We start from the raw sequence: 27,572 nt of genomic DNA, 5'->3' as shown, positions 1-27,572 counted from the left end.
ACCCAGTGTATAACAGGTAACCCTGGATCAGATCTTATACCTAAAAAGGACATCGTTGGGACAGCTGGCAAAAGCTGAACAGAGTCTGTGAATGAGATGGTGACACTGAATTAGTGTTATTTCTTGGTTTTGAAAGTTATACTGCGGTTATTTATGACAGCATCCTTGTACGTAGGTAGTAACACTGAAGGATTGAAATGCAATGGTGTATTCCCTGAAATTATTCTCAAAAGCCCCCAAAATGTTAATGACTACAGAAATGAGGAAATTGGTATAAGAGAGCTCTGTGTGCTAATTTTGTAACTTTAAAAAAATAAAATGATTTCAAAATAAAAGTTACAGAAAAATTCCATTGGCTCCCTGTTATCTACAAGAAAGGGTTCAATTCCTTGGCTGGCCTATAGTGTGCTTCACAGAGGAGTTTGAATATACCTTTCTGGTTTAATCCCAGGTCACCCCTACACTCACCCTTGCTGAATACCCATCTTCTCTGGCTGGCAAACTCTTCTGACTCTCAGGTTGGATTCTAAACATCACCCGCCTCTGAAAACTTTTCTGATATCTGTCCCATGAGGCAGAGCTAGACCTTTCCCTTTGCAGCACGCTGCTGTCTCTTTCCTCCTAATGGCATTTTTTTCTTCCCTCAAACTCCCCTTCATTACACTGTAGGTATGTGTCTACACATCCATCTCTCTCACTAGACTCTGCATTCTGCAAAGGTACAATGGCCATGAGCTATTCATCTTAGTATCTCCAGCACCCACCGCAGTGCCCGGCATGTCGTAGATGCTCAGGGTGGCAGTGTGGCATAACATAGACCTTGGGCTCTGGAAGTGGATTATCTATGAAGGAACTTTACTCTGCCACTCTCTAAATGCCCAGCCTTGGGTATGTTACTTAATAATGTACTCATGTTTAAAAAGACAATAATAGTGATAGCCACTTTGAAGGGTTGTTATGAGGTTTAAATGAGAACATCTATGAAAAGAGCTTAGCACAGAGGCATTGCTTAAGGGCTCTATAAATATTAGCTTACATGAACTGGGTGCTCAGTAAATATTTGTTAAACGCAAGGATGATTATTGTAAGGATAGAAATTAAATGAGTAGAGTGATAATTCTTCCTGGAGTCAATCAGGAGTGAAATAAAGTAACCATACATTATGGAGACTGAGGGAAAGGATGTCTGTGACCTGCCCACATTAACTTCTCATTCAAGCATTCATTGCTTAGCACTAGGGCAGATACAGAAGTGGGAAACATGCTCATGACCTTCGGCATGCTTTTGGCAAAGGTGGAGAGAACCGAAGGATGCCCAGGAGACATAGCAACGTTAGGTTATAGCAATGAGCTAATTGCTAAATGATTTGGCTAAACCATGAGTACTGCAGAGTTTTAGAAGACAGGCTACAATGGAGCTCATGACCATTTAATGTTTATATGGCTGATTGCAATTCACAAAGCTCGTTCATCTATGTTATCTTCCCTGATCCTCCTATCTCGGAAGTACCCAAGGCAGGCATTCCCATATCCATTTCATAGATAAACAAGCTGAGACTTAAAGAAACAAGTGATTTCCCCAAAGCTTAGAAGGGAACTCAGCTCACTCCTTCTACCCTGCTAAGTCTCTACGGGCAGAGGAGGGGATTGTGAAGCGGTGAAGGGCAAGCTAGATAGAATTAGAAAAACAGTTACATGCCATAGCAGATGGATGTGCTACCTTCACGTACAACCTCTGTATTTTAGAAAACTCCTTCAAGTGGTCTAGGAAAAGACAAATGAAAAGATCAGTGGAGGTGTTAGACAATAGAGAGGAAAAATATATTTGAAGGCCAAAAATTAACCCAAAGCATATGTGATAAATAGCACCATGAGGAGCAGGGCTCTCTGTAAGAGGGTAGCTTTCACAGATCAGCAAACAGGAGGTACAACCACACTTCTCTTGGAAGTCAGCTGGTTTGGCATGAGGGTTCGGCTCCATAAAAATATTTATAATCAGGATTACCAAACACCTGAGATGGCAAAGCACTCATTTCCACAGGCAAACAGTGTGGTCAAGGAGAGTTTGACCAGGAGAGTTTTAGCCAGGAGAGTTTGCCTTACTTCCCAAATCATTGTTTAAAAAAATAAAAAAATAAATAAAATAAAGATTATCAACATTGCAAATAACTCTTGTCAAGGCTTCTTTGCTTTTTGTTTTTAATTAATGAATAGTGCTTAAAAAATGGCACTTGTAGCAACATACAGATTTACAATCTCATTACTAGCATGCCATTTGCTTTAAACCTACCCCCTTCACGGAGCATATCAAACTGCAAATGGCAACAAAACTAGGCCCAATTGTACAGAGTGTCTTCCCTCCCACACCCCCAACAATTCTCTATGACATTCCATGCCCAAGAAATGCCCATGTGCCTGTTTACCAACAGGCAGCTTGATTTAAATAAAACATCTAAATTCTGCTTCCCGTTTTCTGCTCACCCTGTCATCTGGGTGGCAGCACATTTCAGTGAGATAGAATTTCTCCTGGCTATTATAACTCACATAGGAGCTTCCTGAGAAATGGGTTGGAGGGGTCGGTAATCCGCAAAATCACTTCTGCCCTTGGGAATTTGAGATTTTAGTTGGCTTGTTTAGAATTCTAGGTGGAAATTTTCTACTAAAAATAGTTGCAGGGCTTTTCTCCTTGTGGTCAGATCGGAGAAGGATTTACTTAGATCATAAACACAAATGTCATTTTGTTGGTTTTCTTTTTCTTCCTCTAACCATCTTTTGGTTTTTATTTTTTTTCTCACTTTTATCTTAATTGCTTAGCATCCTCACACTGAAGATCTTCCAGTAGACGAACTCTTCCTTTTCCAGATTACCTGCCTCAAACAGAGTGAGCTTCCTCCAAGCTTAACCACACGTCGGCTTCCTGATACACCATTTTCCCTTTTCACATCTGTGAATTTGCTTCCAAACTTCTGCCTGGAATGCTGTCCATGTTCCTACTTCAAGGTCTGATTCAAGCCCTTCTTCTTTGGGGTAGGTTTCTGTCCCCATTCCAACCCATATCAACTGGATCCTCTTTGCAACCCTAGCTGATTTACTGTCATTTGGCCCTTGTTTACAATAAACAACACTAGCATTGTGTTATAAGAACACTAGTTCTTATATTAGTGTTATAAGAACACCAAGAAGGTGGGGCATCTTATTTGATGTAATTCTATGTTTTTCTCTAGTCATCATCCAAAGTAGAATATAAAGCATTATCAAGTTTTTTGGAGTTAAGGGATTAGTTTGGCACCCATCAAATCAGGCCATAAAGATCTCTGTCTGTCTACTGATTTGCAGGTGGCATTCCTCACTAAAACTTCCCAAGCCTAAGATTTTTCTCCCTAATACAGGTCGATAATGTCCTCCCGAAAACATGTGTTGATGTTCTAACTCCCAGTACCTCAGAATGTGACCTTATTTAGAAATGGAGTATTTACAGAGGTAATCAAATTAAAATGAGGTCATTAGGGTGGGTCCTAATCCAATTATGACTGGTGTCCTTATTATCCTTATACAATGGGGAAATCTGATCACAGAGACAGACAGGGGAAATGACCGTGTGAAGACAGGGAATACATCTACCACCCAATGAACACCAAAGGCTGCTGATTAAGCGCTTCAAAGTTATAAAGAGGCAAGGAAGGATCCTTCCCCTGCAGGATTCAGAGAGAGGGAGAGAGAGAGAATGGCCCTGCCAACACCTTGATTTTAGACTTCTAGCCTCTAGAACTGTGAGAGAATACATTTCTGTTCTTCCAAGATACCCAGCTTGTGGTACTTTGTTACAGTAGTCCAGGAAACTAATGGGTCAGTTCTCTTGAGTAGTTTTAATGTATTTATTTATATTGTAAACAGAAACCTTTGTGGATGTTTATATTCATGGGGTTTCTCTGCAAGTGAAATGCCTGGGAAGGTCAGTCCTTTATGTCAGGATCCACAGACCCGATTCTGTTATCTCCAGTGAGATTCTGTCTCCTCCTCTTTCCTTTCATCATACTTGTTTTGTCAGTTTTGTAGACTTGATTTTTTCTTCCACCCACATATTTGGCCATTCATATATGTATGTGTGCCCACAGTCATGTATTCATTTGTTGACAATGTACTGTGTACTAAATATTATGCCAAATGATGGGGACACAGACCTAAAAAAAAGTTCTTGATCTTAAGGGCTTTGTGAGACAACTACAAAACATTGTAATACGTGCTATTCATTTATTTATTTATTCAACTAGTGTTTGTTAAGCACTTTTTGTGCTCAGGTTCTATGTGAAGGAACAGAGCAGTAAATGGGACAGACACATGAATTTCAGTGGGGCTCACGGGAATGAGACAGACAAACATGAGGTGTTAGGGAAGTACAAAAATATAGACTGAGAGTCAAGAGGGAAGACATGGAATCATGGAAGGCTTCCTGGAGGTGGTGATATCTGTGCTGAGGCTTGAAGAGTAAGAGGTGGTCAGGCAAAGGCACAAGTAAAGAGAAGGTATTCTATGCAGAACGAGGTGTGGGAAAGCACAATGCATTTTGGGAACTCATATTTATTGATCTCCATGCTGGGGGTTGGAAAGAAGGAGTAGAAAGCCTAGGAAGTCCTTGGAAAACTCTGGTTCTCACTCCTGTTTTCCTTGATATAATTACAGGGGTGGGTAATGGAGCCTGGGAAACAGAGGCACTGTGGCCAGCCAAAGCCCCAGTGACAAAGGTGACTTAAGTTCACTACAGTTCAGACTTACAGCTCTTAGGTTACTGCTGAATGGCATGTGCTTCACTGTGAGGACCAGATGCCCAGCCTGCTCCCTTCCCATTCATCTTAAGGAGTGCCAGGCTTTGGGGGGGGGGGGCGGCTTCCAACAGGCCCATGGCACAGGGTGACACAGACAGTGCTTTAAGCAGGCCCTCTATCGTGCTTAACCAAACCATAAATGCAATTCAAACCTGGCTTGGCAGAGAAAAACAAAAGATAGAGCCATTTTCCCCATCTCCAGAGTTTGATGTATGGGGAATCAGGAGACGAAGCACCTAGCTATGGATGCAGGATGTGATGAATTCTGTCAGTGCAGGGACACACACACACACACACACACACACACACACACACACACACACACACACACACGGGTTCCATCCATAGGACATGGAGAACAGCAGCCCATGCAGTCTCTAGCCCTGAAGGCTGTTTATTTGAGGAGTAAAAGTGAGGTCTTTCACAAATGTTTTCATATGAGACCACACAAAAATGACCTAAAATTATTTTTCAAGTTAGGTTCAAAGATCTCTTCAAATAGAATGTATGTTTCACCCTTTGATGTTTTGTTATCTCAGGGTGAGTTAAGGGATTATTATCAGGCTAAAGTCTGAATAAATTTAAATCCTCACTTTAGGATTTATATTGGCTTATTAAACCCCTCATTTGTTTTTGATTATCCATGATGCTCATTTATTGCTAGCACTTTCATCCCTGGAACACTATTTTTAAACACACTTGGATCTGAATAGCACTGATGAATTGTCCTAAATCCCTGAGTTATATTTAACAAGGAGAAGGCACATGAGCATAATGCCAAACAACCAGACTGATCCTGACCTTGGATTCCAGCTCGGGTTGGAATGTATTTCCACCTGTGTTTTATAACCTTTTGCAAGTTACCAATTTTGAATGTCAACTTCTTTCTCTGTAAAATGGGGCAAAAATGACAAAAATAGCTCTCAATAGTTATGGGATTCTTGTTATGTACTTGTCATGATTCTTGTTATGGGTACTGTTGTACGAACTTCACATGCTCTCATTTAATCCTCATGGCCACCTAAGACATAGGTACTGTTATTATGCCCACACACACACACACACACACACACACACACACACACACGGATTCAATTCTAAGTGTTCTGCCTCCAGAATTATTAGCTGTATTCTTACCTATTAACCTGTAGCCTGCACAGGGAGTGGGAGCAAAATACCACCTAGCAGCTTCCATTACTATTTTTGTTGTCATTATTGTTATAGTAGTATTTCTCATACACAAGAGAGGCCAACAGGAAGAATGGGTCTTTGGGGTTCCTTTTTTGGGCCTATTTGTGGTTCCTTGAAATTATTGCGATTACCATATCCAAATTGGAGGAACTATTTTGCTCTTCAGTTTTGCTTGTTTTATCCCATACATGGAATAATTAATGGTTTAACTTCACGCAGCCCAGCATTTCTCAGGTCACAGAAAACTTCCTAGCTGCCCTCTGATCCTCAGAGGTTTTCATCCATTTTTTTTTCAGTTAGGAAAAGAAAAATAGTGGGGCAACCCAGAAACTAAATTCTGAATAGGAACACTGGAATCCATGACTTTCAAGAAACCACTGAGAGGGTTTTTACCCTCATGCCACATGGAAGTCAACTGAATTCCTAATTCTTGATTATTAATCATTCATACTCAATTATTAGAAAAATCCTCATGCTTTATGAATGCAACGATTTTCTTCCTTTCTCTTTCATATCTCACCTGACCCCTTACCCTCTACTCTTCACTCTCAAAAAGTAAGGAATGCTTTTCTTACTGATATCTGTCTGTCTGTCTGCCTGCCTGCTTGCCTATGTATCTATCTATCTATCCATCTATCTATCTTTGGAAAGGATAAAAGATTTTTACCTGAGGTAACTAGTATCTTCTTAGCTGTACAAAAATACTCAATTCATTTCTATAGTGTTAATGAGATATAAAGAAAAAAATCCTTTCAGTTGTTTGGGGAAAAAATTCTTTCTTATTCTAGTTAAGAGTATATTATGTCTACCTGGGTCCTCTATTCTGTCATCTGAATAATTTGTCCATCTCTTGGTGTATCTTTAGCACTGGTAAATTCTTATATGGAATCTATTTTTCAATAACCAGGTACTCACATAAGTTCCTTACATATATCAACTCATCAGTCTGCACAGAACCGCTGAGGAACCTATTATTTCATCATCTATTAGCACTTAAAGATAAGGGAATGAGGATAGAGAGGGGTAAGGTGACTTGCTCAAGGACACACAGTTGATAAGTAGCACAGCCAGGATTTGAACTCAGGAAGTCTGGCTCTCGATCTAAATTCTGATTTCAGTACCAATTTCTGGAGTCCACCTGTTTATGAGAAACACTGAGTTTTAAGTTGGGAAACACTATTTTTCAGGCTTTTAATTTGAGCTCTGCTAGCCATGGCTACTTAGACAAGTCACTTAATACATTTGACCTCACTTTCTTCACAGATACAATGAGGAAATTGGGCCAAGTTACATTCTGGGATTCTGTAACCCCACTCACTGAGGGAGACTCATTTGTCAGATTTTTAGATTCTAGACAAGTCTGTCAGCTAAACTCCCTGCCACTTGGTGGCTTTTTAGAGCGTAAATAATAAAGCTTTATGATCTTTTGGTACTAATAATAGTGCTAACAGAGCAGACTGAGAAGTGATGAGAATTTGATGTCCACCAAGTTCCTCATGTGACCGTGATCCTTCAGTCACTAAAAGTAAAAGAACCCACCTTCCAATAACTGACTGGAAAAAGTGTTGGCCACAACAAACATGGATTCCCAATGCTACTTGAGGACTGTGGACTCATGGTGAAGTCTCTTGACCCATCATTATTAACTGCCATGGGCATGGGGAATTGGAGTGGAAGCCTTACCTACACTTCATGTTTTCAATTGAGTTTTTCAGGTAGAGAGAGTTCTTTGTGAACAAATGGATACATTTGATGCTCAGAAAACCCATCCATTTCAGACACTGGTTTGTCCATATAGGAGATTTCAAGGCTTTTAAATGTGATTAAGAGGCAGACAATTAAACAATTATGGCACTGGCCCAAATGTTGGGATGGGCTTACATTTAAAGTTTACTTATGCTCAGAGAGACAATGGAAAGGGAACTTTACACACTTGAGTATGAAAAGATGCAGTAAGACATCATATATCATAGCCAAATATATAAGATTTCAACACACTACCTTTCTATTTGTCAAGAGAAAGGAATACAATCCATGGGCCTACTTTCTAGACCTACACAGACACACAGCTGCGGCAAGACCATGTGTGGTGAAAAGTAGTCTACCTCTTGCCAACCCCTTGTTCTGCAGAACTACCCTCCTGGAGGAGTTAAGTATGCAAGGGTGAGCTGGAAAACAACACTTTGCTTTTCTAGATCAAGGGAGGGTCAATCCAGCCCACATGTGGTTTCACTTCACTCCACCATGGGTCAGTTATATTGTCAACCTCCATTAAATTAAAGATAAAGTACATGACAGTGCCCATTTTCACATAAGGGGTTTCTAGGTGTGCCTGGGATGTGCCTGCAGAAGGCCCATGGAAATGCCTTATAGGTAACCTAGAAAGAAGAGGAGAGAAATGGAAGCTCTCCTGGTTCCCTAACTGTCAGTACTATCTCCCCAGTTGCAAATAAATGGCCTACCATTAGTGCAAAAAAAAAAAATGCCACAAAATCAAGCTTGACAGTGGGGTGCATCTTGTGAGGAAGATCTGGTTCCGCTATCGGCCTCTCCCCCACATTATAATTCTGGCATCATTTTCCTCCCAAAAAGAGCATTGATAAATGGTATCTGTCTAGTTGTGGTGAATTTTACATCAATAAATACCTTGCTTATAACAGTTTCCTTCTGTGATTTTCCACGGCTTAAAAAAACCTAAAATTGTACATGCTCTGGGCATTGCAGTCTTTGATTTTGCTGGATTGCTAGTCTAAGGAAGGAATTGAAGCAGGAAAAGTATGGTGGGGTGGGCAACAGACCACCCGCAGAGATTTTTTTTAATTCCAGGAAATTTCCCTGGTAAATGCATCAGTGATGAATAAGCTTCAGTTTCTACCATTAGGAACTATAATTCACCTTCTCAAAGGGCATCCTGCACATATTCAGCAATGATCTACACAGTCTTCCCACATACACTTTTGACTCTAATAAAGCAAAAACCCACGTTTGGCCTGTGTCGTTTAACCAAGCCCAGAGTACAAATTTCCTGTTTGTTTACTCCTGAAATTGCAAAACAATTTCAGGGTCAGTTCCCAAACTGAGCTTTCTCTGTAATGCTGCTGTTTCTGTGTGTGAAGCAAATCTGATGGCACTGGTGCAATAAGCAAATATTTGGAGGACTGATTGGACAGTGGGGCCCTGAAAACCAACCCTCTGGAATATCTCACATGGCAAGAGATGAAGCAGGGGCTTAAAAGAAGAAATAACAGACAGTAATAATTCAGTATCTTGTACTTACACAACACCAAGTTTCACAGAACTCAGAGAACTTTGCAAAACTGTCTAACCCAAGAGTTCTTAACCTTGAATTTACAGCTGAGGGAAATGTCAGGGACTGTTTGAGCCAAGTGGTCCTTCCTTACACAGATATAAGGCCTTATGTTCTAGGTCTTCTTTCGAATCTCCTGAGCCATCAGAGCTCTCTGATGGCAGCATGGTACCTTGGAGAGACATGGAACTTATAGATAAATAATCAGGTTTCAAGTTCCAGTATTACCCATAGGGACAGAGATTCAATAAAGCTGATAGTAAATTAATCTGGTTTATTTTAAACAGTTGGCATCGTTGCTATTATATTATGTGGCAATAGGACATAAATCTATCACCTCCCTGGTAATTAATGGGGGGCAACCAGAGATACTCTTATAATACAGAAGAATCATGCATTTTTAGACTGATCTGGAAGACTAAAAGGGGACAGAAGGCAGGACACAAAACTGTCCCAAGGGCCTTTGAAATACCTGAAGTAGGACCTTAGAGGGAATATATAAGTAGTATATCAATTATATGTTAAATTTTTTAAAAAGTTTAGTATGTATGTATGTATGTATGTATGTATGTATGTATGTATGTATTTAGAGAGCATGAGCAGGTGAGGGGCAGAGAGAGAGAAAGAGAGAATCTCAAGCAGGTTCTTCACATGGGGCTCAAACCCACGAATTGTGGGATCATGATCTGAGCTAAAATCGAGAGTCAGATGCTTCACCAACTGAGCTACCCAGGCACCCCTCAATTGCATGTTTAAATAGAATTTCAGGAAAAAATACTTCAACATCTATAAGAACAAGAGGCTCAGCTCAGTGGCCACCTTTTCTGGGTCCCTTTCCCTGATCTGAATTATGTGACTCATATCACTGTTCCCAGAAAATAGCTATTTAATCTCTACCATGGCCATTATGACTGGACTGTAATGATCCGTTTGTGCAGCGGCCTCCAATAAATGTTAGTGCCTGGTCTCAGGGTTCACATCTTAGATGTGGTTGTTTCTTCAGACCCTACAACACAGCAAAGATTTAATAAATGTTTGCTAAACTGAGTTCAATTTTTCCTTAACCGGCAGAAAGTACTCACTTCCCAGGGGTTAGAGCTCATAGAATGAGGTATAATCAGGTATTCTTGGCTTACACTAGGCAGTCACTTTCCTCTGTAACAGAGCTTGTCTCTCTTTCCTTCAGGAAAAAAAAGTGAGAGCCCCAGTTCCCTAAAGTGAGCACATATCACCCGGATCCTCCAACCCAGGCACAACTTTTTACAGAGATATTTAAAAAAAAGAACACAAAAAACCCACAGCTAATAGTTGTCACTATTCACTGAGTATACTTGATATGTGCTGATTACTATGCTAAGCACTTAATATACATATCTTCACAACAATTACCTAAGAGTTAAAGATGAAGAAACTGAAGTTCTGAAACCATCTGCCAAGGTCAGTGAGAAAGTATGTTACACGAACTGATGTTATACCAGATTTTATGCTCTCAAGCCCATGCTTTTAAGGCTGGGATGAAGGACAGGGGGTCAGTCACTTACACTTCAGTAAGAATTAGCTTAGGTCATTTTGCTTTCCTAATTCTCAGTTGAGTTGAGTTGAATAAATGGTAGATGGGTGGTGGGAGAAAAAGGGCTGAAAGAATTGGAGCCCTGCACAAGTGGTAAAGAAGGGTCATCTGGGAATTTGGGTAGTCAGAGGGCAAGGTAATTAGAATTAAGTTTCTGGGGGAGAGAGAAAAGAGGTACAAGGAGAGTCAGAGAAGGCAGTGGCATAGAAGAGGAGTCAGAGAGTCAGGGACCCATGGTTGCACTGGGGAACCTGGGGAAAGAGAACTGTGTGTGTGTGTGTGTGTGTGTGTGTGTGTGTGTGTAAGAGAGTAATGGTGTTGATAATTTACAACACGAACAGGCCATCAACTAGGCATAAACTAAGCTAGTGGTTGTTCATAGTGGCAAAGATGCAAGGTTCCAAGATAGTTGCACCAATGGCTTCCAGATTCATAAGCCCAGGCTGCATCTCTCTGGAGAACTTAGTATTTCTTTATAAAAAAAAATTTTTTTTTTCAAGGAACTGAGTGCTTTACCTAATGAAAGTGCTGGATTTTAAGATATTCACTTTAGGTCTATTCAGTTTCTCTTTTAGCATGGTTCATTTCCTATATGAGAAGGTTCTCTTTTAGCATGGTTCATTTCCTGTATGTATTGAGAAGCATGTGCTGTAAATGAATTTTTCACTGTCCCTTAAGCACTATATTTTACCCTTGGCAACTGAAGTATGAGATGAAGGTTATTTGCGGGAGATAAAGAAAGAAGAGCCTATTAACTTGTTTGTGATCTTTGCTAGGTTATAAACTTCTATGGGACTAGAGTGCTGGTTCTTTTCACAGTGGTAATTCCCATGTCTAGAATAGGATAGGGGATAGATCAATGGATGGAGGGAGGCATGGTTAAAAGGATGCAATGGTTAAAGGGATGAACCACAAGCTCTTTAGTAATGGCTTTGGAATTAAAAGTATCTTGTTCAAAATTTGCACCTGCCGCCAGCTAGTTACATGACCCATCTAAAGACCCATTTTCCTCAGGTATAAAGTTAAGTTAGGAACAGTAAATCCTCATAAAATCATGGGGAGAATTAAACAAAATAATGTATGTAAAGTGAGGAACACAGTGCCTGGTATATTGTGAGCTCTCCTAGACGGAAGCTTTTAGGGAAACCCTACATTGCTCAAAGATGGCCTGTGAAGGCTAGCGAGGATGTGGAGACAAGATGTCCTGTACCTTATCTGTATTCTGGGTAGGATTTTACTTCTTTCCTTTACTCCATTTTTTTTAAGTTTATTTATTTATCTTGGGGGGGAGAGAGAGAGAGAGAGAGAGCACGCACGAGCATGCACAAGAGGGGGAGGGACAGAGAGAGAGGGAGAGAGAGAATTCTGAGCAGGTTGTGTCAGTGCAGAGCCCTACATGGGCTCCATCCCATGAACCATGAGATCACGACCTGAGCTGAAATCAAGAGTTGGATGCTTAACCAACCGAGCAACCCAGGCACCCTGACTTTTTTCTTTTTCTTTCCTTCCTTCTTCCCTTTCCTCCTCTCTCCCACAAATATTTGAGGAGACAACTGGCTAGGAATAACATTATTTATATGTAAATAACAATATTTACATAAATACTTATATTTCTTCCTGACTTATCACAGGCTTTTCTGACTGTTAGGACACAGCCCGTCATTTCCAGGACTCACACCTCCCTTGCCCATGAGCATTACTTTTTTCAATCATATCTCCTAGGATATTAACTTTTTAGCAACATTTGGACTCTGCTCCCACTTCAACATCTCATTATTGTTCTTACAAAAAACACACCTCATAGGATTAGGTGTTAAAGTTAAATGCAATGTCCCGACAACTGCTACTTTTGTAGGCTTGGTGGAATCCATGAGAACCAGCACCCCTGCCTCCTGTTCCAAAGACACCTAAGGAACCTGGCAAGAACTGTACAGAAAGCTGGCTTGAAGCTAGGCTCTACCTGTGCCCGCCCCTTTGCTTTGCTCCTACATTAGCTGGTTTAGAAAATTTAAAAATAAACTGTAATGACTATAAAATAAATAGGATGGTTTTCTTACATTGTATGGTTTCCTGCAGAGGGAACTAAGAGGGCTGGAAGAGCGCTATTTTTTGAGCATCTATTACATGAGGTAGGAATTGTCTGAGTATTTTGCATACATGATCATCTATACAATCCCCCTCTGTGGTTTGGGCAATTATCTCCATCTTACAGTTAAGGACAAGCCAGTCATAGAGAAATAAAGTAGTTGGCCTAAGGCCACGAAGAAAATAAGGAGGCCAACATCTATCTAATCTCAAAAACCTACAATTTCTGCCTTATGGCTGGCAGTCTTCCTCTTCCTGCTGGGGAACGTTGAGCTTTGGCATCGCCAAGTTTCCTTTTGGTTCTTGTCCTGAAGCCACCCATTTCCTTGTTACTGAGATTCCTATTAGGAGCAATATTTAAAAAATTATGCTCAGATGATCATGAGCTACCTCTCCCAGAGGCGCGTATACCATCAAAGCAAACCACGGCTGGAGTAAGTGTCAAGGTCTATGCAACCAGGGTAGAAAGCCCTTTTTGGCTCTTTGAATCACCTGAGGAGCTCCCTCTGGCCAGCCAGAAAGGCAGTTATATCCACTCACTCAGGACCTGGAGTCAATATCAGTGAGTCACAGAGAAGGCACCCCCTTCAGCTGTGCTAGCATGCAGCCTGTGTCCATGTCAGTCCAGGCCTCAAGAATAGTCACTCCACAAGTGAAATAAAAAGCTCCATGAGAAAGTAGTGAGTAGTGCAAGTAGTGAGTAGTGGTGGGTCTGGGAGCCGTGTTAATTCAATGACAATCACTCTAAGCTTCAGTGTGTCACTAACACAAACACAGAAATTTCCTGAAGCCCTGGTAAAGATAATTAGACAAAATGATGACCAAAAAAAAAAAAAAAAAAAAAAAAAGAACAGTAAAGACGAATTTGAAAGAAGAACACTGATTCACCACAGGAAAGAAAGTTGGCTGGGCTCTGCTCTGTGACAGACCTTTCTGTAACTGTGGCAGATAACCTGAGAAATGCCTCATTTTGGGTGGGCGCCATGACAGGAATAATATCTTCAGAAGGATGAACTGTTTTTCAACTGTATCCCTCAGGTTATTGGGCACGAATCAGGGCAATCTCTTTTTCAGTCCTTCATTTTTATGTTGCTTCAACATCTCTTTTTCTCTAAGTCTTTTTCCTATGTCTTTATTTTCCAAGCTTAAGGAACATAGTGACATAGATTTCTAACACTACGGTCACAGGAAATCTCTTCATCTCAAATTGCACATGAGGTCTTCATTCAAAATCTCCAAAGAAGTCATTGGGTACACTGAGGGAGCGACAAGTCTCCTTTCAAAGTGTTGGCCAAATTATTGCTTGCCCTTAAATAATTACTTCAGACTTTGGAAACACTGGTTTATAGGAAAAGGCAAAAAAAAAAAAAAAAGTGAAAAAGATTTACTTTGGGAGTCTCCACTCTACCCCTGTTGATGGATTTGTAAGCTGGAAGGTTTGTGAACTATAAAACTCTAATGTTTCATCACCATATCTCCAACAGGGAGCTATCAGGTGGTGAAAGTTCCATCCTCATGGTCTTACATGCAATGGGATTGATGACTGGTTCAGATACATCAGCTCTTGGAGCGGTGAAGAATGCAGGAGGTTTTTTAGTTGAATAACTATCTTTAGAAGGGCGGCACTTAAAAGTAGCTGTGATAAGAAATATCCAATGGCTTCCTCAGGACCATTCCCCAGACTCTGCTTCAGGGAACAAAGTGGGTTTTTCATCACTGTATTCTCAGCCCAATGCCTGGCACAAAATAGGCATTCAACAAAATTGTTCAATGGGGGTTGAGTGAAGAGAAATCCTTGTTATCTTAAAGGACACCAGAACATTCTAAGCCAGGGGATGCAGAATATTTTCTATTCTTTTACACATGGACAAACACCACTGAAATATTTTTAAAGTGTTCATCCTTACAGTGTTCCACCATCCTGAGTGCTCTTGCCTAAATTTTTCTTATGGAAATCCAAATCTTGTTCCCTATAGACTTCTCAGTGCTCTTTAAGTTATAGTTAAAGCTCAGTTCCTTTTTTTTGACTAACCAAAATGCTATATCTTCAGGACTTAAATTTGACTCAAGGCATATTCCTAATAGAATTCACTTTTTCGTTCTTGAAAAGCTTCAGTTCTGTGGCTAATTATCATTACCTCCGAAGGATCAAACAGTGTTAGAGCTGGAAGGGCCCAGGAATTATCGAACTGCACCTCTCATTGCTTCCTTCATGACTCTCTTGCTTTGGGCTCTATCCTCCTGGCAGGTGCACAAGCTGAGTCCACACTACCCTGGCTTGACTGTGGGAGCACAGGAAATGCTAACATACCCCAGGCAAGAGGTCATTATCACTCTCAGTGAAAACGTAATGGTGTAGATCACGCAGAGCACACTATTTGTGACTCTACAGGAGAAAAAGTACAGATGACTATAAGACAATACAAGCTAGCCACCGTTAACACTTCTGTTCTGTTGAGTGAACAGCTAGAGTCACTTTTCTCCAAGCACATATACCTATTCTGCTCTCCCTGTTTAAGTCGTTCAATGGCTCTCCACTGCCTCTAGGACACAAAGTTCAAACAACTTAACCTAGCCCATTGAGCATCCTGGATCTGGCCCGGCTTACCCTCTAACACCAGCTTCCACTCTTGTCTTTTCTCTGTGCTCATGCCTTCCTTTTGCCTGCAACATTCTGCTCTCTTCTTTGCCTTAGGCAGCTCCTGATTATGCCTTAGGACGCAGCACAGGCATCACCTCCTCCGGGAAGAATTTCCTCAGCCTCATGCTGCCACAGAACCCCATGCTTATCTCATTCACAGCAGTTTCTGTTTTGAAATCTTCCTCCTCTGCTAACGAGTCACTCCTTTAGAACAGGATTCTGTCCTCTAGTCATCTCTTAGGGCCAAATACGAGCAGACTGCTGTACCTGAAGATGCTTAGAAAACTTTTATTTTTTAATGAATTGAGAAATAAAACACTTCCTGCCATATTTTTGGTGCAGAAGTTTAACTTCAATCAATGATCTATATAAGGACTTTCTCAGAGTCCAGGCAGAGCTATGTGGTCTAAGGGGCTGTCCAATTACAGAGATGTTAAGAAACAAGGAATGCTTGTCTTCTGGGACTTAATTGAGCAGGTTTTCCTAAAGCTAATGTTTCTATGTTTTTAGAATGAGTCGTTTGTGCTTTCAGGTGCCATGATGGGAAGGTAGAATCGGTCCCTTGATTCTTACCCCAGACTCATGCAACGACGAACTCTATGCATGCAAAACAATTTCTAATACCATCAAAGCTCATTTCACAGAGGTTGGCGGTTGATATCATAGGTGATGTGTAACCATGGAAAGGGGTCTCTTTATGAGAAATGGAGATTTAAGCCCCGAGGCAAGCATATATGTGACGTTTATCCTTGTTGATGTCAAAACGCTGCTGGCAATGATTCTGATCACTGGGCCAACACATTCCTGGGGAGAGAAATAACAGAGGCTGCCATTGGGCCAATCAGGGCCAATAGTTAAGAAACAGGTCTTGGCAGGTTCCTCTGTTGTAACTTGTCCATCAGTGGAAGAAAAGAGGGAGACGGTGTAATTATGCATCTGGATTTACCAAGGAGGATGACGCTAGTAATAATAGCATTAACTCTCCAAAGGCGCCTGAATATGGCCTCCAAATCTGGACTCAATTTCTGTGGACGCCAGTGAGCTTTGGTGTGCTTTTGCTTTAAGTGCTTAAAAGTTAGTACGGACAGAGCCAAAAGGCAGCATATGGAAACTCTGGGAACACAGCAGAAGATAAACCAATATTTGGAGAGCATGTTGAAACAGTAACCCTTAAAACAAGTTGTCAAAGGGGAAGGTGCCTGCAAAGCTTTGAAAGCTCCATCAAATAAATTAAAACGTGGTTGTGTAAAAAGGCAACACCTTCTGCTCTAGCCATTTTCAGCCAGTATAAAAGAAAATTAGAAATTGGAAATCATTTGCTGCTAGTACGCATGGATTTTGTTAGTGAATAATAAAATAGGCATTGTGAAGTCTGCTTTTAAAGAGGAGACTCTGTGACCTTTAAGACGTTTTTCTTAACTCTCTCGTCTCAAATAGGGATTCTCAAACTTCTTTTATAGTTCTTGCTGGTTTGAGGAACCACCCTAGGTCTGAGAAAAGAGACTGGGGTTGGGGCGAGGGGCAGAAACCAAGTGCTGTTCCTGGAATTATGGGCTTTTCCCCCCCTTCACTGTTTATCTATTCTGCACCACTCAGCTGTTCTCTGTTGCACAGAAATAAAAGTTTAGTTTAAAAAGTATGTTAGAACAAAGCTGCAGAAATTGCCTGGAATTTCCTTCATTTTCAGCCATCTGGCTTTCATTGCTCACTTTTTTTCCCCTCCTCCACGTACGTTTACCAAATCTTTTCAACACACGCTGGCCAAGCTATCAAATGCTTATAATTAATAACAGTCATTCTCTCTCTCTCTCTCTCTCTCTCTCTCTCTCTCTTTAAGGTAGAGCTTTCTGGCTTTCCTTGGGCTGTTCATGTCACTGCTCGTATAAACCAGGGAGATGGTCAGTAAAACTTAATTATTCAGACTCAGTTGAATAAGAGAAAATCTCATCAAATGTGAGTCCAGAATACAAAACATTACATTTTATTTCAAACTAAAAGTATTTCTCACCAAGAAAGGAAAGAGAAGAAGAAGAGAATTTTTCTGAGTTCCCACTAAAATCCTATTTAGAGATGAAGAATCTAGGGAACCAAAAAGGTCATGTAGCTAAACATGACACAGCAGTCTCTGAACACAGGTCTAAAGCTATCTGCTGGTTTTTATTTTGGTGGTCTTAGGGATGGGAAAGATTTTTAGCACATATTATTAAGTGAAAAATCAAGTTGCCAAGTAATATATACAATATGATCCCATTTGCAAAGGGAGGAAAATCTTATGTATGTGTAAATGTTTATATATGTATATAAATTCATAGAAGAAGGTCTGGAAAGCTATGTCCCAAACCATTAACGGTGGCTATCTCCAGGGAGAAGGTTCTGGAGCTGTAGAGTATGGTGGTGAAAAGAGGACACATGTCTTTCTTCCTTGATTACTTCTGCTATGCTTGACTTTTAAAGAGTGAGAATATTCATATATTACTTGCATAACTATAACAGTCAGAAGCCTTCTCACTTGGAAGAGGAGGCTAAGCTCTTTCCTAATGACTGATTTTAGCCCCTTTTTGAACATTTCTACCTTAAGCTGGTCTAGCCCACCAGTGAAGGTGAGCAGTGGAGGGGTTTCTAGACACAAATGACAGAGGTGGTGCTAAAGGTACCTCAAATAGTTTTTCTTCCTTGTAATTAAAACATCTTTGCTACCAACTTCGATGCACTATTCTCATTGTCAGCTCACAAGTAAAAACGGTCCTAATTTCTTCTGGCCAATTTTAGGCAAGGTTGTTAAGGGCTGTGTTACTTTCCATCTCTCCTGACAATTAGACTCCTCCCTGGGTAGTGCTAACAAGTCACTCAACCTCCATTGGGTCCGCTCTCTCCTCTATTAAGGATCGCCCTCTCACTATTATTTGGGGGGATGCTTTGCCATACATGGCTGCTAGCTAACATAAGGGGTTACTTATCCTAAGTCTATGTATACTTTGAGTTGATATTTAAAACCTTAAAGTTATACAAGGGACTCTAATAATGGCATTTTTAGCATCATTTGGTGGGTGGAAGAGAGGGGATAGAGGATGGAGAGCAGAGATAGCATTGGTGTCTTCCCAGCTATCATTAATACTCAGATCTAAATATTACTCCGTATAGGGGTGCCTGGCTGGCTCAGTTGGTTAAATGTCTGACTTCGGCTCAGGTCATGATCTCACAGCTAGTGGGTTCGAGCCCCATGTCAGGCTCTGTGCTGACAGCTCAGAGCCTGGAGCCTGCTTTGGATTCTGTGTCTCCCTCTCTCTGTGTCCCTTCCCCACTCACACTCTGTCTCCGTCTCCCTCTCTCTCTCTCTCTCTCTCTCTCTCTCTCTCTCTCTCTCTAATGTTTAAATAAACATTAAAAAATTTAAAAAATATTACTCTGTATACATTTGGTCCTGGTCCATTATGCCCATGTATTCAATAAGCACTTAACAAGCACCTGCTATGTGTCAAACAGTATGCCAGCTGCTAGTTCCAGAGAGAGGTGGGTTTGGACATAGAGCTGATAGTGTGGACTTCTTTAAAATACAGTCCTCTTCAATAGGTACCTACTATTTTTTAAAGCGCCTTAAAAATGCAGGCAGTCCATGCCTGCTCGCTCTCTCTCTCTCTCTCTCTCTCTCTCTCTCTCACACACACACACACACACACACACACACACACACACACACACACTGGAACAATCAGACACCTCCAGCTTGAGAGTCTCCTCCTTGCTGTGGAGAGCTGGGTGTGAGAATGAATGTAGGGAACCTGGAGAAAGTTAGACATGCGCTTCTGATACCAGCCCTGCCATCCACACAGAGTAAGTCAGGAGAAGGTATATTTAATCTCAGAAAGATGCCCAGAGGGGACACACCCTCTAGGCCCTTGGCATTTTCTGTGTGATAACTCTGACCACACATAAGAGGAAAAAGTGGCTCTCTGATCTGTGTATTAGGACTGACACCTGCCTGGGAAAGCCACTTGTCCTAACTGGTGGCCACCTCTCAGACGTGAACCCAGTGACCAAGACTGGAAACATCATTTCTGCATGTCCCATAGAAAATGCTATGGTGCTCTGAACACACGGACATCAGCACGGACCAAGAGCCCAAAAGACAATGCATAGGAACTTGGGGCCCATTAGAGGACACCCTAAAATGTGCAGGGAACACTGATCTGTACACGAAAAGAATTGTGAATTAAAGATTTAAATTATTCGACGGAACAGGTTATTGGGAAAACAGTGTACTATTATGTCCCTACCAAATCCATTTCTCTTCTATGTACACCCTACACCTAGTTTCCGAATGAGAGATTGTTTCCCCTCTGATGTCACACTGAAATAGCTCACAGGAAATGCACCTCCATACATGACTCACTTTTAAGATGAAAATCTGCTTTGGCTCTTTAACACGAGATGAAGAGTGGTATCAGGCCACTGTATGTCGGCCCTCTCTTGTTGTTTTAATTAGCATCAGTCTACAAATACTCAGCTCTGGACGGTCGGCCCAAGGAACCCTGGCTGTGCCCTGTAAGAGAGGCCTTGCCTGTCAGTTTGATAATTGGCTGGTGGGAGATTAAAGCACCGAGTTTATCTGGAGCAAATGCAATAAAGTTAAGCCTAACAAGGGTCCTTGTCTTGGAGTCAATATAAAGGTCGTAGAGTAAATTAAGCCTATCTAATTTAACTATGTTCAGTACTTTGAGGATGGGAAGTAACACCTTGTGTCTTCTTCCTTCTGCTGCCCAGGAAGGGTCGGATTTAGTGGCTGCAAATCCCACAAGATCTTTAGCTGGTCCCGGGTGCTGACTTCTCAGCATTGCCTCAGCTCATCACAGCATTTGGATGTCATTACCACGCTGGAATGTGGTTAGACACTTAGGCTTGTTTTTAAAGTGATGGTAAGTAAGCGGAACAGAAATGACATCAATTAGCAGCACACAGCGGTAGCGGTCCAGTGTGTCTGCCTATAGACTAACGAAGACTCGTGGGGTATTTGAGAAGGATGTGGTCACCTCAGATCATCTCCTACTGCCTGTTCATTTTGCATATATGGAAACAGAAAGGGCAGACATCTTGCCCCACGTCACATGGCTGGTGTGAGCTAGGGTGAGAACCTCTGGACCTCCTAGCCAAGGCCCTTACAGGCCGTCCAGGCCCAACCTACTCTGCTTGTTCTTGGGAGAACGCAGTCAGACGGAAGAGGTTTGTACCCCCTTGCCCATGCAGTTAGGTCTGCCCAACTGGAAAACTGTGAGGTTAGGTGGGAGATGAGGGACCAGGTCAAACAGGGACAGAAAAGAGGTTTCTTGGGATTCTATGCACTAGATCTAGCCTTTTCTGGGTCTGGCCCTCGATTCTATTTTTCTGGCTGCTGTTCTCCTGGGTGGAGTGCTACTCCAAGTAGTGGCTGACTGCTTTGCTGGTTGCCATGGAGATGGTGGTACCATAGGCCCTCCTTATTTCTGCATCGGAAGGGGGAAGCGAGCCCACCATCCAGATCAATATATGAAACACCTTGGGGCGTCTGGGTGGCTCAGTCAGTTAAGTGTCCGACTTCAGCTCAGGTCACGATCTCGCGGTTCATGGGTTCGAGCCCCGCGTTCGGCTCTGTGCTGACAGCTCGGAGCCTGGAGCCTGCCTCGGATTCTGTGTCTCCCTCTCTCTCTGTCCCTCCCCTGCTCACACTGTGTCTCTTTGTCTCTTAAGAATAAATAAACATTAATTTTTAAAAAAAAATTAAAAAAAGGTAACCTGAAAAAAATATACATGGAACACTTCTGGTGACCAGCAGAAGTGTCACTATCAGCTTGTGTCCTGATTTGGCCTATAATTTGGACCCTTTAAGTTCCTAAGAAAGGCATTTTGTTGACTGAGAAATAAGACAAGCTGCCTCAGCAAATTATTGTCCATGCCTAAAGGCAACGCCCTGCTTCTTCCGTGTTACTTTGCAGAAACAGAAGAGATATCGTTCAGAAACAGCATTCCCCTTCCTATGTAGGATATGACCTTATCTCATAACATTCTTCATCCCATCAGTACACCTGAAAGTCTGGCTTTGGTTCTTTAATAATCTCCCTTTGAAACCAGAATCACCGATGAGATGGCTTAGCTTCTACAGAGATTTGTTCCAGAGAAGTATCTGCAGGCAAGTCTTTCAAGACACCATAAAATTGTGTGGACTGGAGCAGTGATTGGATTGATTAACTAAGGCTCAAGGTCGGGTAAAAACGAGACCCAGGCAGGACCAAAAAATGAAATGCTCTAATTGATTTTATGCATGTGGAATGACACACATACACTCCAGAGCACGCTATAATGAATCTGCATGCTGTGTGCATGCGGATTTCACAGCGGATCAATTATACCACCCAGCCACCCTGCAGTCCACAAGCCAATCTGTTACTATGCCGTGAGGGCTTGGGATACCAGCTAAAAGTGGCCGAGACCCTGAAGACTGTGGTCCTTCAAGTTCCCTTTAGGAGACAGCATGACAGCACGTGCACAGCCACACACGCCATGGGGCTCATTTCAGTGTACGGAGCTTTCTGGACCCTGAGCGTGACCATTGGGCTGGAATTCCAAAGCCCTGGTTTCAATTAAACTTAAGTGGATTTGACTAAAAGTTTGAACTGATGCTAATTGGTTTTCAAAACACTGGGTTTTGAACAAGAAGCGTTCTGGTCTTGCGCTGTGGACAGATGCACCCTACCCTGAACACGCTCCTGGGAAGCAAGGGCAGGCGCCGCGCCCCTCGCCCCTTACCTGGCCGGGCAGGGATCCAAACTGCAAGATTTGAGGAGCCGGGGGGGTCGGCGGCTGGTCACGCACAGGTTCTCATCAGCAGGCTCCCGCGTCTGTTTGTTCAGGCAGCTCACCACAGCCTCCTGGACACCTGCGTACAAATCACACTGTCAGGCCAGAGTGGGCGTGTGTGGGGTGATGAAGTGTAGACAGTGCAGCTGGTGGGAGGCCTCTGTGATTGGGAGGACTCTGGCTACATGTCGGAGAACGCAGCTTAAAGCCCAGGACTGCCCATCTTGTCAGGCACCGCTCGATCAGGGAGAAAGTACTCTTGAGTTTGAACCTCTGTAAATGTGACCCTTGAGGAGGGCAACTTCCCTCATGGGAGAGCTGGCCACCAGTCCTGATGAAATGCTTTAAAACAACGCCACCAAAGCCATAGAGCTGCCAAAGCGGGAGTGTGATAATTTAATGCAGAAGGAGGGCAGGGTGACAAAAAAAAAAATGTCCCCAAGACCTTCACACGTTATATTTTAATCAACAGGCGACTGTTGTATTTGGAAGGGAGGCCAAGAGCTGCGTTTTAATAGCCAATATTCTGCAGACTGCTGTTCTCCGGGGGCCTTGCCTTGAGGACTCCAATCTTTGCTGGTTTCCTTTTGATTCTAGTTCATGTCTTTAGTGACCTGGGCGGCTTTGGAAGTTGGAACAAAAGCAAGAGAACGAGGTACACAATGACTATACCCATGAAACACAATCTTTTCTACATGCATGGGAAATACTGCTCCCACAGACACTTGCGTGTCTCTGACACGAGTTTGAGCAGTGGCTGGTGCAGAGTTATTGGCAGGTCTTCTGAGGTGGTGTGCAGGACCCCTTATGGAGACCTTAATGGAGCAAGGAAACATTTAGGTGGGTATGGTAATGACCAGACATTTCATGCAGGTGCCCACGGTCATAGTAAGAGTCAAAATCCACAGGTGGGACATTACTAGTCGGGTGCCAATGCTAAGAGCTTGACATGCACCATGCAATTCTCCCAACTCCATGAGGTAAGTGCTATTTTTATCCCATTTTACAGATAAGGACACTGAGGCTTAGAAAGGCGAAGAGACTTGCTAAGGTCATGTAGTTGATAAGCAGTGAGGCAATGCCTTAGCACTGGAGCTGTTAATGACAGGACTAACATTTAAAAATACTAAAAGGCTGCTTCTATCTGCTAGAGATCTTCGGGAATAACCTAGACATTTGTCTGGGATCACTTCAGTAGAGGGCAGGGTAAGGAAGAGGCCAGATGAGACATTCTCGATACTCTGCTTTCAGTCATACATAGCTGTGTATAAAAAGATACATACAGCTTAATATATCTATGTGTAGTTAAATATTTGTATATGATTTTGGCAGAGTACGTGACAACCTATATAATTAGTTTTGTATATAAATACACAAAGATTTTCTTGTTCTTATTTTCTGTCTTGCTTTATCAAAAGTACCCAATATATACAACTTCCCTAATCAGTTATTAGTCCTGCTCCTTCCCTCGTGCCATCTATCCCATATTTCTCCAAGTAGTTATCACTTCAATCAACAGGCTAATGTTTCCTTTTTTTTTTTTAAGGTTTATTTATTTTTGAGAGAGAGAGAGGCAGAATGGAGTAGGGGAGGGGCAGAGGGGGAGACAGAATCCGAAGCAGGCTCCAGGCTCCGAGCTGTCAGCACAGAGCCCGATATGGGGTTCGAACCCATGAACTGCGAGATCACGATCTGAGCCGATGTCAGACGTTTAACTGACTGAGTCACCCAGTTGCCCCAACAGGCCAAAGTTTCCTAAGGTGATGTTATACGGACTGAGGTCACTCAGAAAGACTTCCATTTAACAAGTGACATTTTGGGGTGCCTGGTGGCTCAGCTGGTTAAATGTCTGACTCTTGATTTCAGCTCAGGTCATGATCTCACGGTCATGAGACTGAGCCCTGCTTCAGGCTCTGTGCTGGTGTGGAGGCTGCTTAAGATTCTCTCTCTTTCTCTCTCTCTGACCTTCCCCAACTTGCACTCTTTCTCTCTAAAAGAAGATGACATTTTATTTATTTATTTTTTACAGTTTATTAATTTATTTTGAGAGAGACAGAGATAGCATGAGTGGGGGAGGGACAGAGAGAGAGGGAGAGAGAAAACCCTAAGCAGGCTCCCTTCTGCCAGCCTAGAGCCTGACACAGGGCTCAAACCCACGAAACTGTGAGCCACTTAACCGGCTGAGCTACCCAGGCTCCAGGAAAGTGGCATTTTAAAGCCAGAATCGGAAGCACCTTTCCCAGAAGTCTGACAAATTAAACCTTTTCAAAAATCACAGTATTTACTTTGAGCACACGCATGTAAATTTTCTATGTCTTAAGCTTTTTGTGAGCTTTAAAATTGAAATATATCGTGGTCAGTTCAGGCTGGAGCATTTGCAATTTCTACTAGACATTCAAGCTATCCCACCAGATTCCATAATGCTGGCTCCAGGGTGTTGCTCTCTTGGTTGCATCTGGGATGAGCCATTTGAAATTCATGGTATGACAATGTAGCAAAACATCTCACAAGAAATTGTTGAAATCATCACTGATACTTCCCCCTGGGAGAGTCCGGCATTAAGGTAATGACGACAAAGTGCTGGATAAAGCTAAGTCTTCTATACAGAATCTAGACCTGGGGTTATATTAGAAATTAGGCTTTCAGGGGTGACTGGGTGGCTCAGTCGGTTAAACGTCTGACTTCGGCTCAGGTCATGATCTCGCGGTTCGTGAGTTCGAGCCCCACGTCGGGCTCTGTGCTGACAGCTCAGAGCCCGGCACCTGCTTCAGATTCTGTGTCTCCCTCTTTCTCTGCCCTTCCCCTGCTCACACTGTCTCTATCTCTCAAAAATAAATAAACGTTAAAAAAAGGTAAAAAAAAAAAAAAAGAAATTAGGCTTTCAATTCATTTGGGTACCTGGTAATATTCAAGAGATTCTTTTTTTTAATTTTTTTTTTTAACGTTTATTTATTTTTGAGACAGAGAGAGACAGAGCATGAATGGGGGAGGGGCAGAGAGAGAGGGAGACACAGAATCGGAAGCAGGCTCCAGGCTCTGAGCCATCAGCCCAGAGCCCGACGCGGGGCTTGAACTCACAGACCGTGAGATCGTGACCTGAGCTGAAGTCGGACGCTTAACTGACTGAGCCACCCAGGCGCCCCAATATTCAAGAGATTCTAAACGTCACTCTAAAATACATTTTCGCTTTTTCCGGCTACTGAATACTTTATGAAATTGAGTCGATGACATCAGCAGAAAGTGATCCCAGGTCCTACCACTTCCCCCAGTTGAAAGGGCTTTAGGTGTGGAGCTGTGTGGATGGTGGGCTTTGCTTCTCCTTCACGAACTCCTAGTTTATACCACTGAAGTCCTTCTATCACTGCAAAGAACAAGGGTCTCAAGGGCTAACAGTTCTAAAAGGACGTCAGTATTGTCCTCTTAGATATGCGTGTGGAACACAAATTTTCATTACCCCAAACCAATAAACCTTAGCTCCAGATAAGTATCACCTGGGAGGTGGTTAAGTGCTGAGATTAAGCAGCATTCCAGAGTTACCAAATTCGAATCTAACATATCATAAAACGAAACACGAGGCCTCAGCGGCACTGTGTTAAATGTCCCTAGCCATAAGGGCCATTTACTCGCATTCTTAGGTGGGGCCTTGGGTGCTGAGGGAAACTAAGGACAGAGCTCTGTCATTTTAAGGAGTATCTGGGACCAGCCCTGTGGTCAACACACAATACATTTTTGTGGTGTGATGCAGGAAATGCCTCAAGGGCAGGGCATTGTGAGCACAGTGCTGTGTAGGCCAAGGGGAGGTGGGAGAGGGCCGCCTGGGGGAAGGCACATGGAGGGAGGGAGCTGCCCTGGAATGGGGAGCGTGGGAAGTCACAGGAGGGAGGGCATGTGAAAACCTCACCTGTGAGGTCACAGCATACTTGGCCCAGCGGAGTTGGCCAGGATGTGAGAAGTTGGCTCATTAAATGCGTGCTCTTTCCTAATAGGCTAATATATGCACTTAGAAGGACATTTTGAACCAACACAGACACATGTTTAAGTACACGACTTCACGATTCTGAGTTTTCCTTTCTTGACAGAAACAAAGGAGAGAGGACTAGTAAGGAAGGGGAGTGGCAGGTTTAAAACTTCACCTTTCATTCTTGCCCAAGTAAATTTCAAGTTTTCCCTCAGCTAGGTTTTAATGTTGATTTTACCGTCTAGGAGTTCAATGTAATAAAGCTGTTCAGGTTCAAAGCCACTCTCCTTGACCACACCTATTAGTTCACATGTGGGAAATTAAAATATAACAAGGAGATGATAGTGGGACGCAGGACACATATCTGAACAGGTTAGGCTAACTTTCAATCTTCCAGAAAATGGGATTTTCAGTGTTCATATCTCCCAGAAGAGCATAATTGTTACGTGATCTTTGATGACAGCTTGGGGAAACACAGCCACCAACCATAGCCTAAATTACTAACTAGTTCCTTCTGGCTTCTACCTCTGCTAGGTGAAAGGTTCCTTCTGTATCTATCCAGTTTTAGCTCTTGAGATAGGGAAGACAATAAAATAGACTGACCAGCCTTATAACCCAAAATTGATTTAAAAGTTACCTGTTAATCCTGCACATTTTTGGTAGGCTTCAGCAAGAATGATTAAAAATATATATAACCTTGTGGGTTATATTTCGGTGAAAGATCAAAGTAGCACAATGTTACTGCCAAGCACTGACTTCAAAATATACATGTCCCATATAGTGAAATGATTTTTTAGTGCATATGGGCATCATATGGACCATATAACCCGACCATATTTTCACCACTTTGGAATTTTCAACTCTACCATTTTAGGTGTAAATATATTACCTTGGCACAGTTACATAAGTGTAGGTAAGCATGCACAGTTGTTGACAGTTAAAGACATAAGACATTTCAGTAACTTTACCCTGCCTTGGCTATAAAGGATGCACAATTTATGTTATACAAAGACGCTCAGTTCCTACAGGCAGAGATCAATTGTATATCAAACCCCCAAATCTTATTTCCAAATCAGTATCTTCTGAAAACATTTGAAATTAAAACCACTCCACATGCTCTCTACACTTTGAGTTTTATACCACTGGTTGATCAGCAGAATGGTTAGATAA

The 27,572-nt window shown here is 42.2% G+C and overlaps 1 protein-coding gene across 2 annotated transcripts in view; it reads right to left on the bottom strand.

Moving 5' to 3' along the window:
- Window positions 1–27,572, bottom strand: part of ADAMTSL1 (ADAMTS like 1) — a 378,657-nt gene that overhangs the window by 153,686 nt on the left and 197,399 nt on the right. For both annotated transcript variants that reach the window (XM_042913347.1, XM_042913348.1), the window contains one exon: window positions 22,394–22,523. In XM_042913347.1, the coding sequence (XP_042769281.1) occupies window positions 22,394–22,523 (130 nt within the window). The remainder of the gene's footprint in view (window positions 1–22,393; window positions 22,524–27,572) is intronic.

This window comes from Panthera leo, chromosome D4, assembly GCF_018350215.1.
Source record: "Panthera leo isolate Ple1 chromosome D4, P.leo_Ple1_pat1.1, whole genome shotgun sequence".
Lineage (NCBI taxonomy): Eukaryota > Metazoa > Chordata > Mammalia > Carnivora > Felidae > Panthera > Panthera leo.
This window is presented reverse-complemented; position numbering and strand designations above follow the sequence as displayed.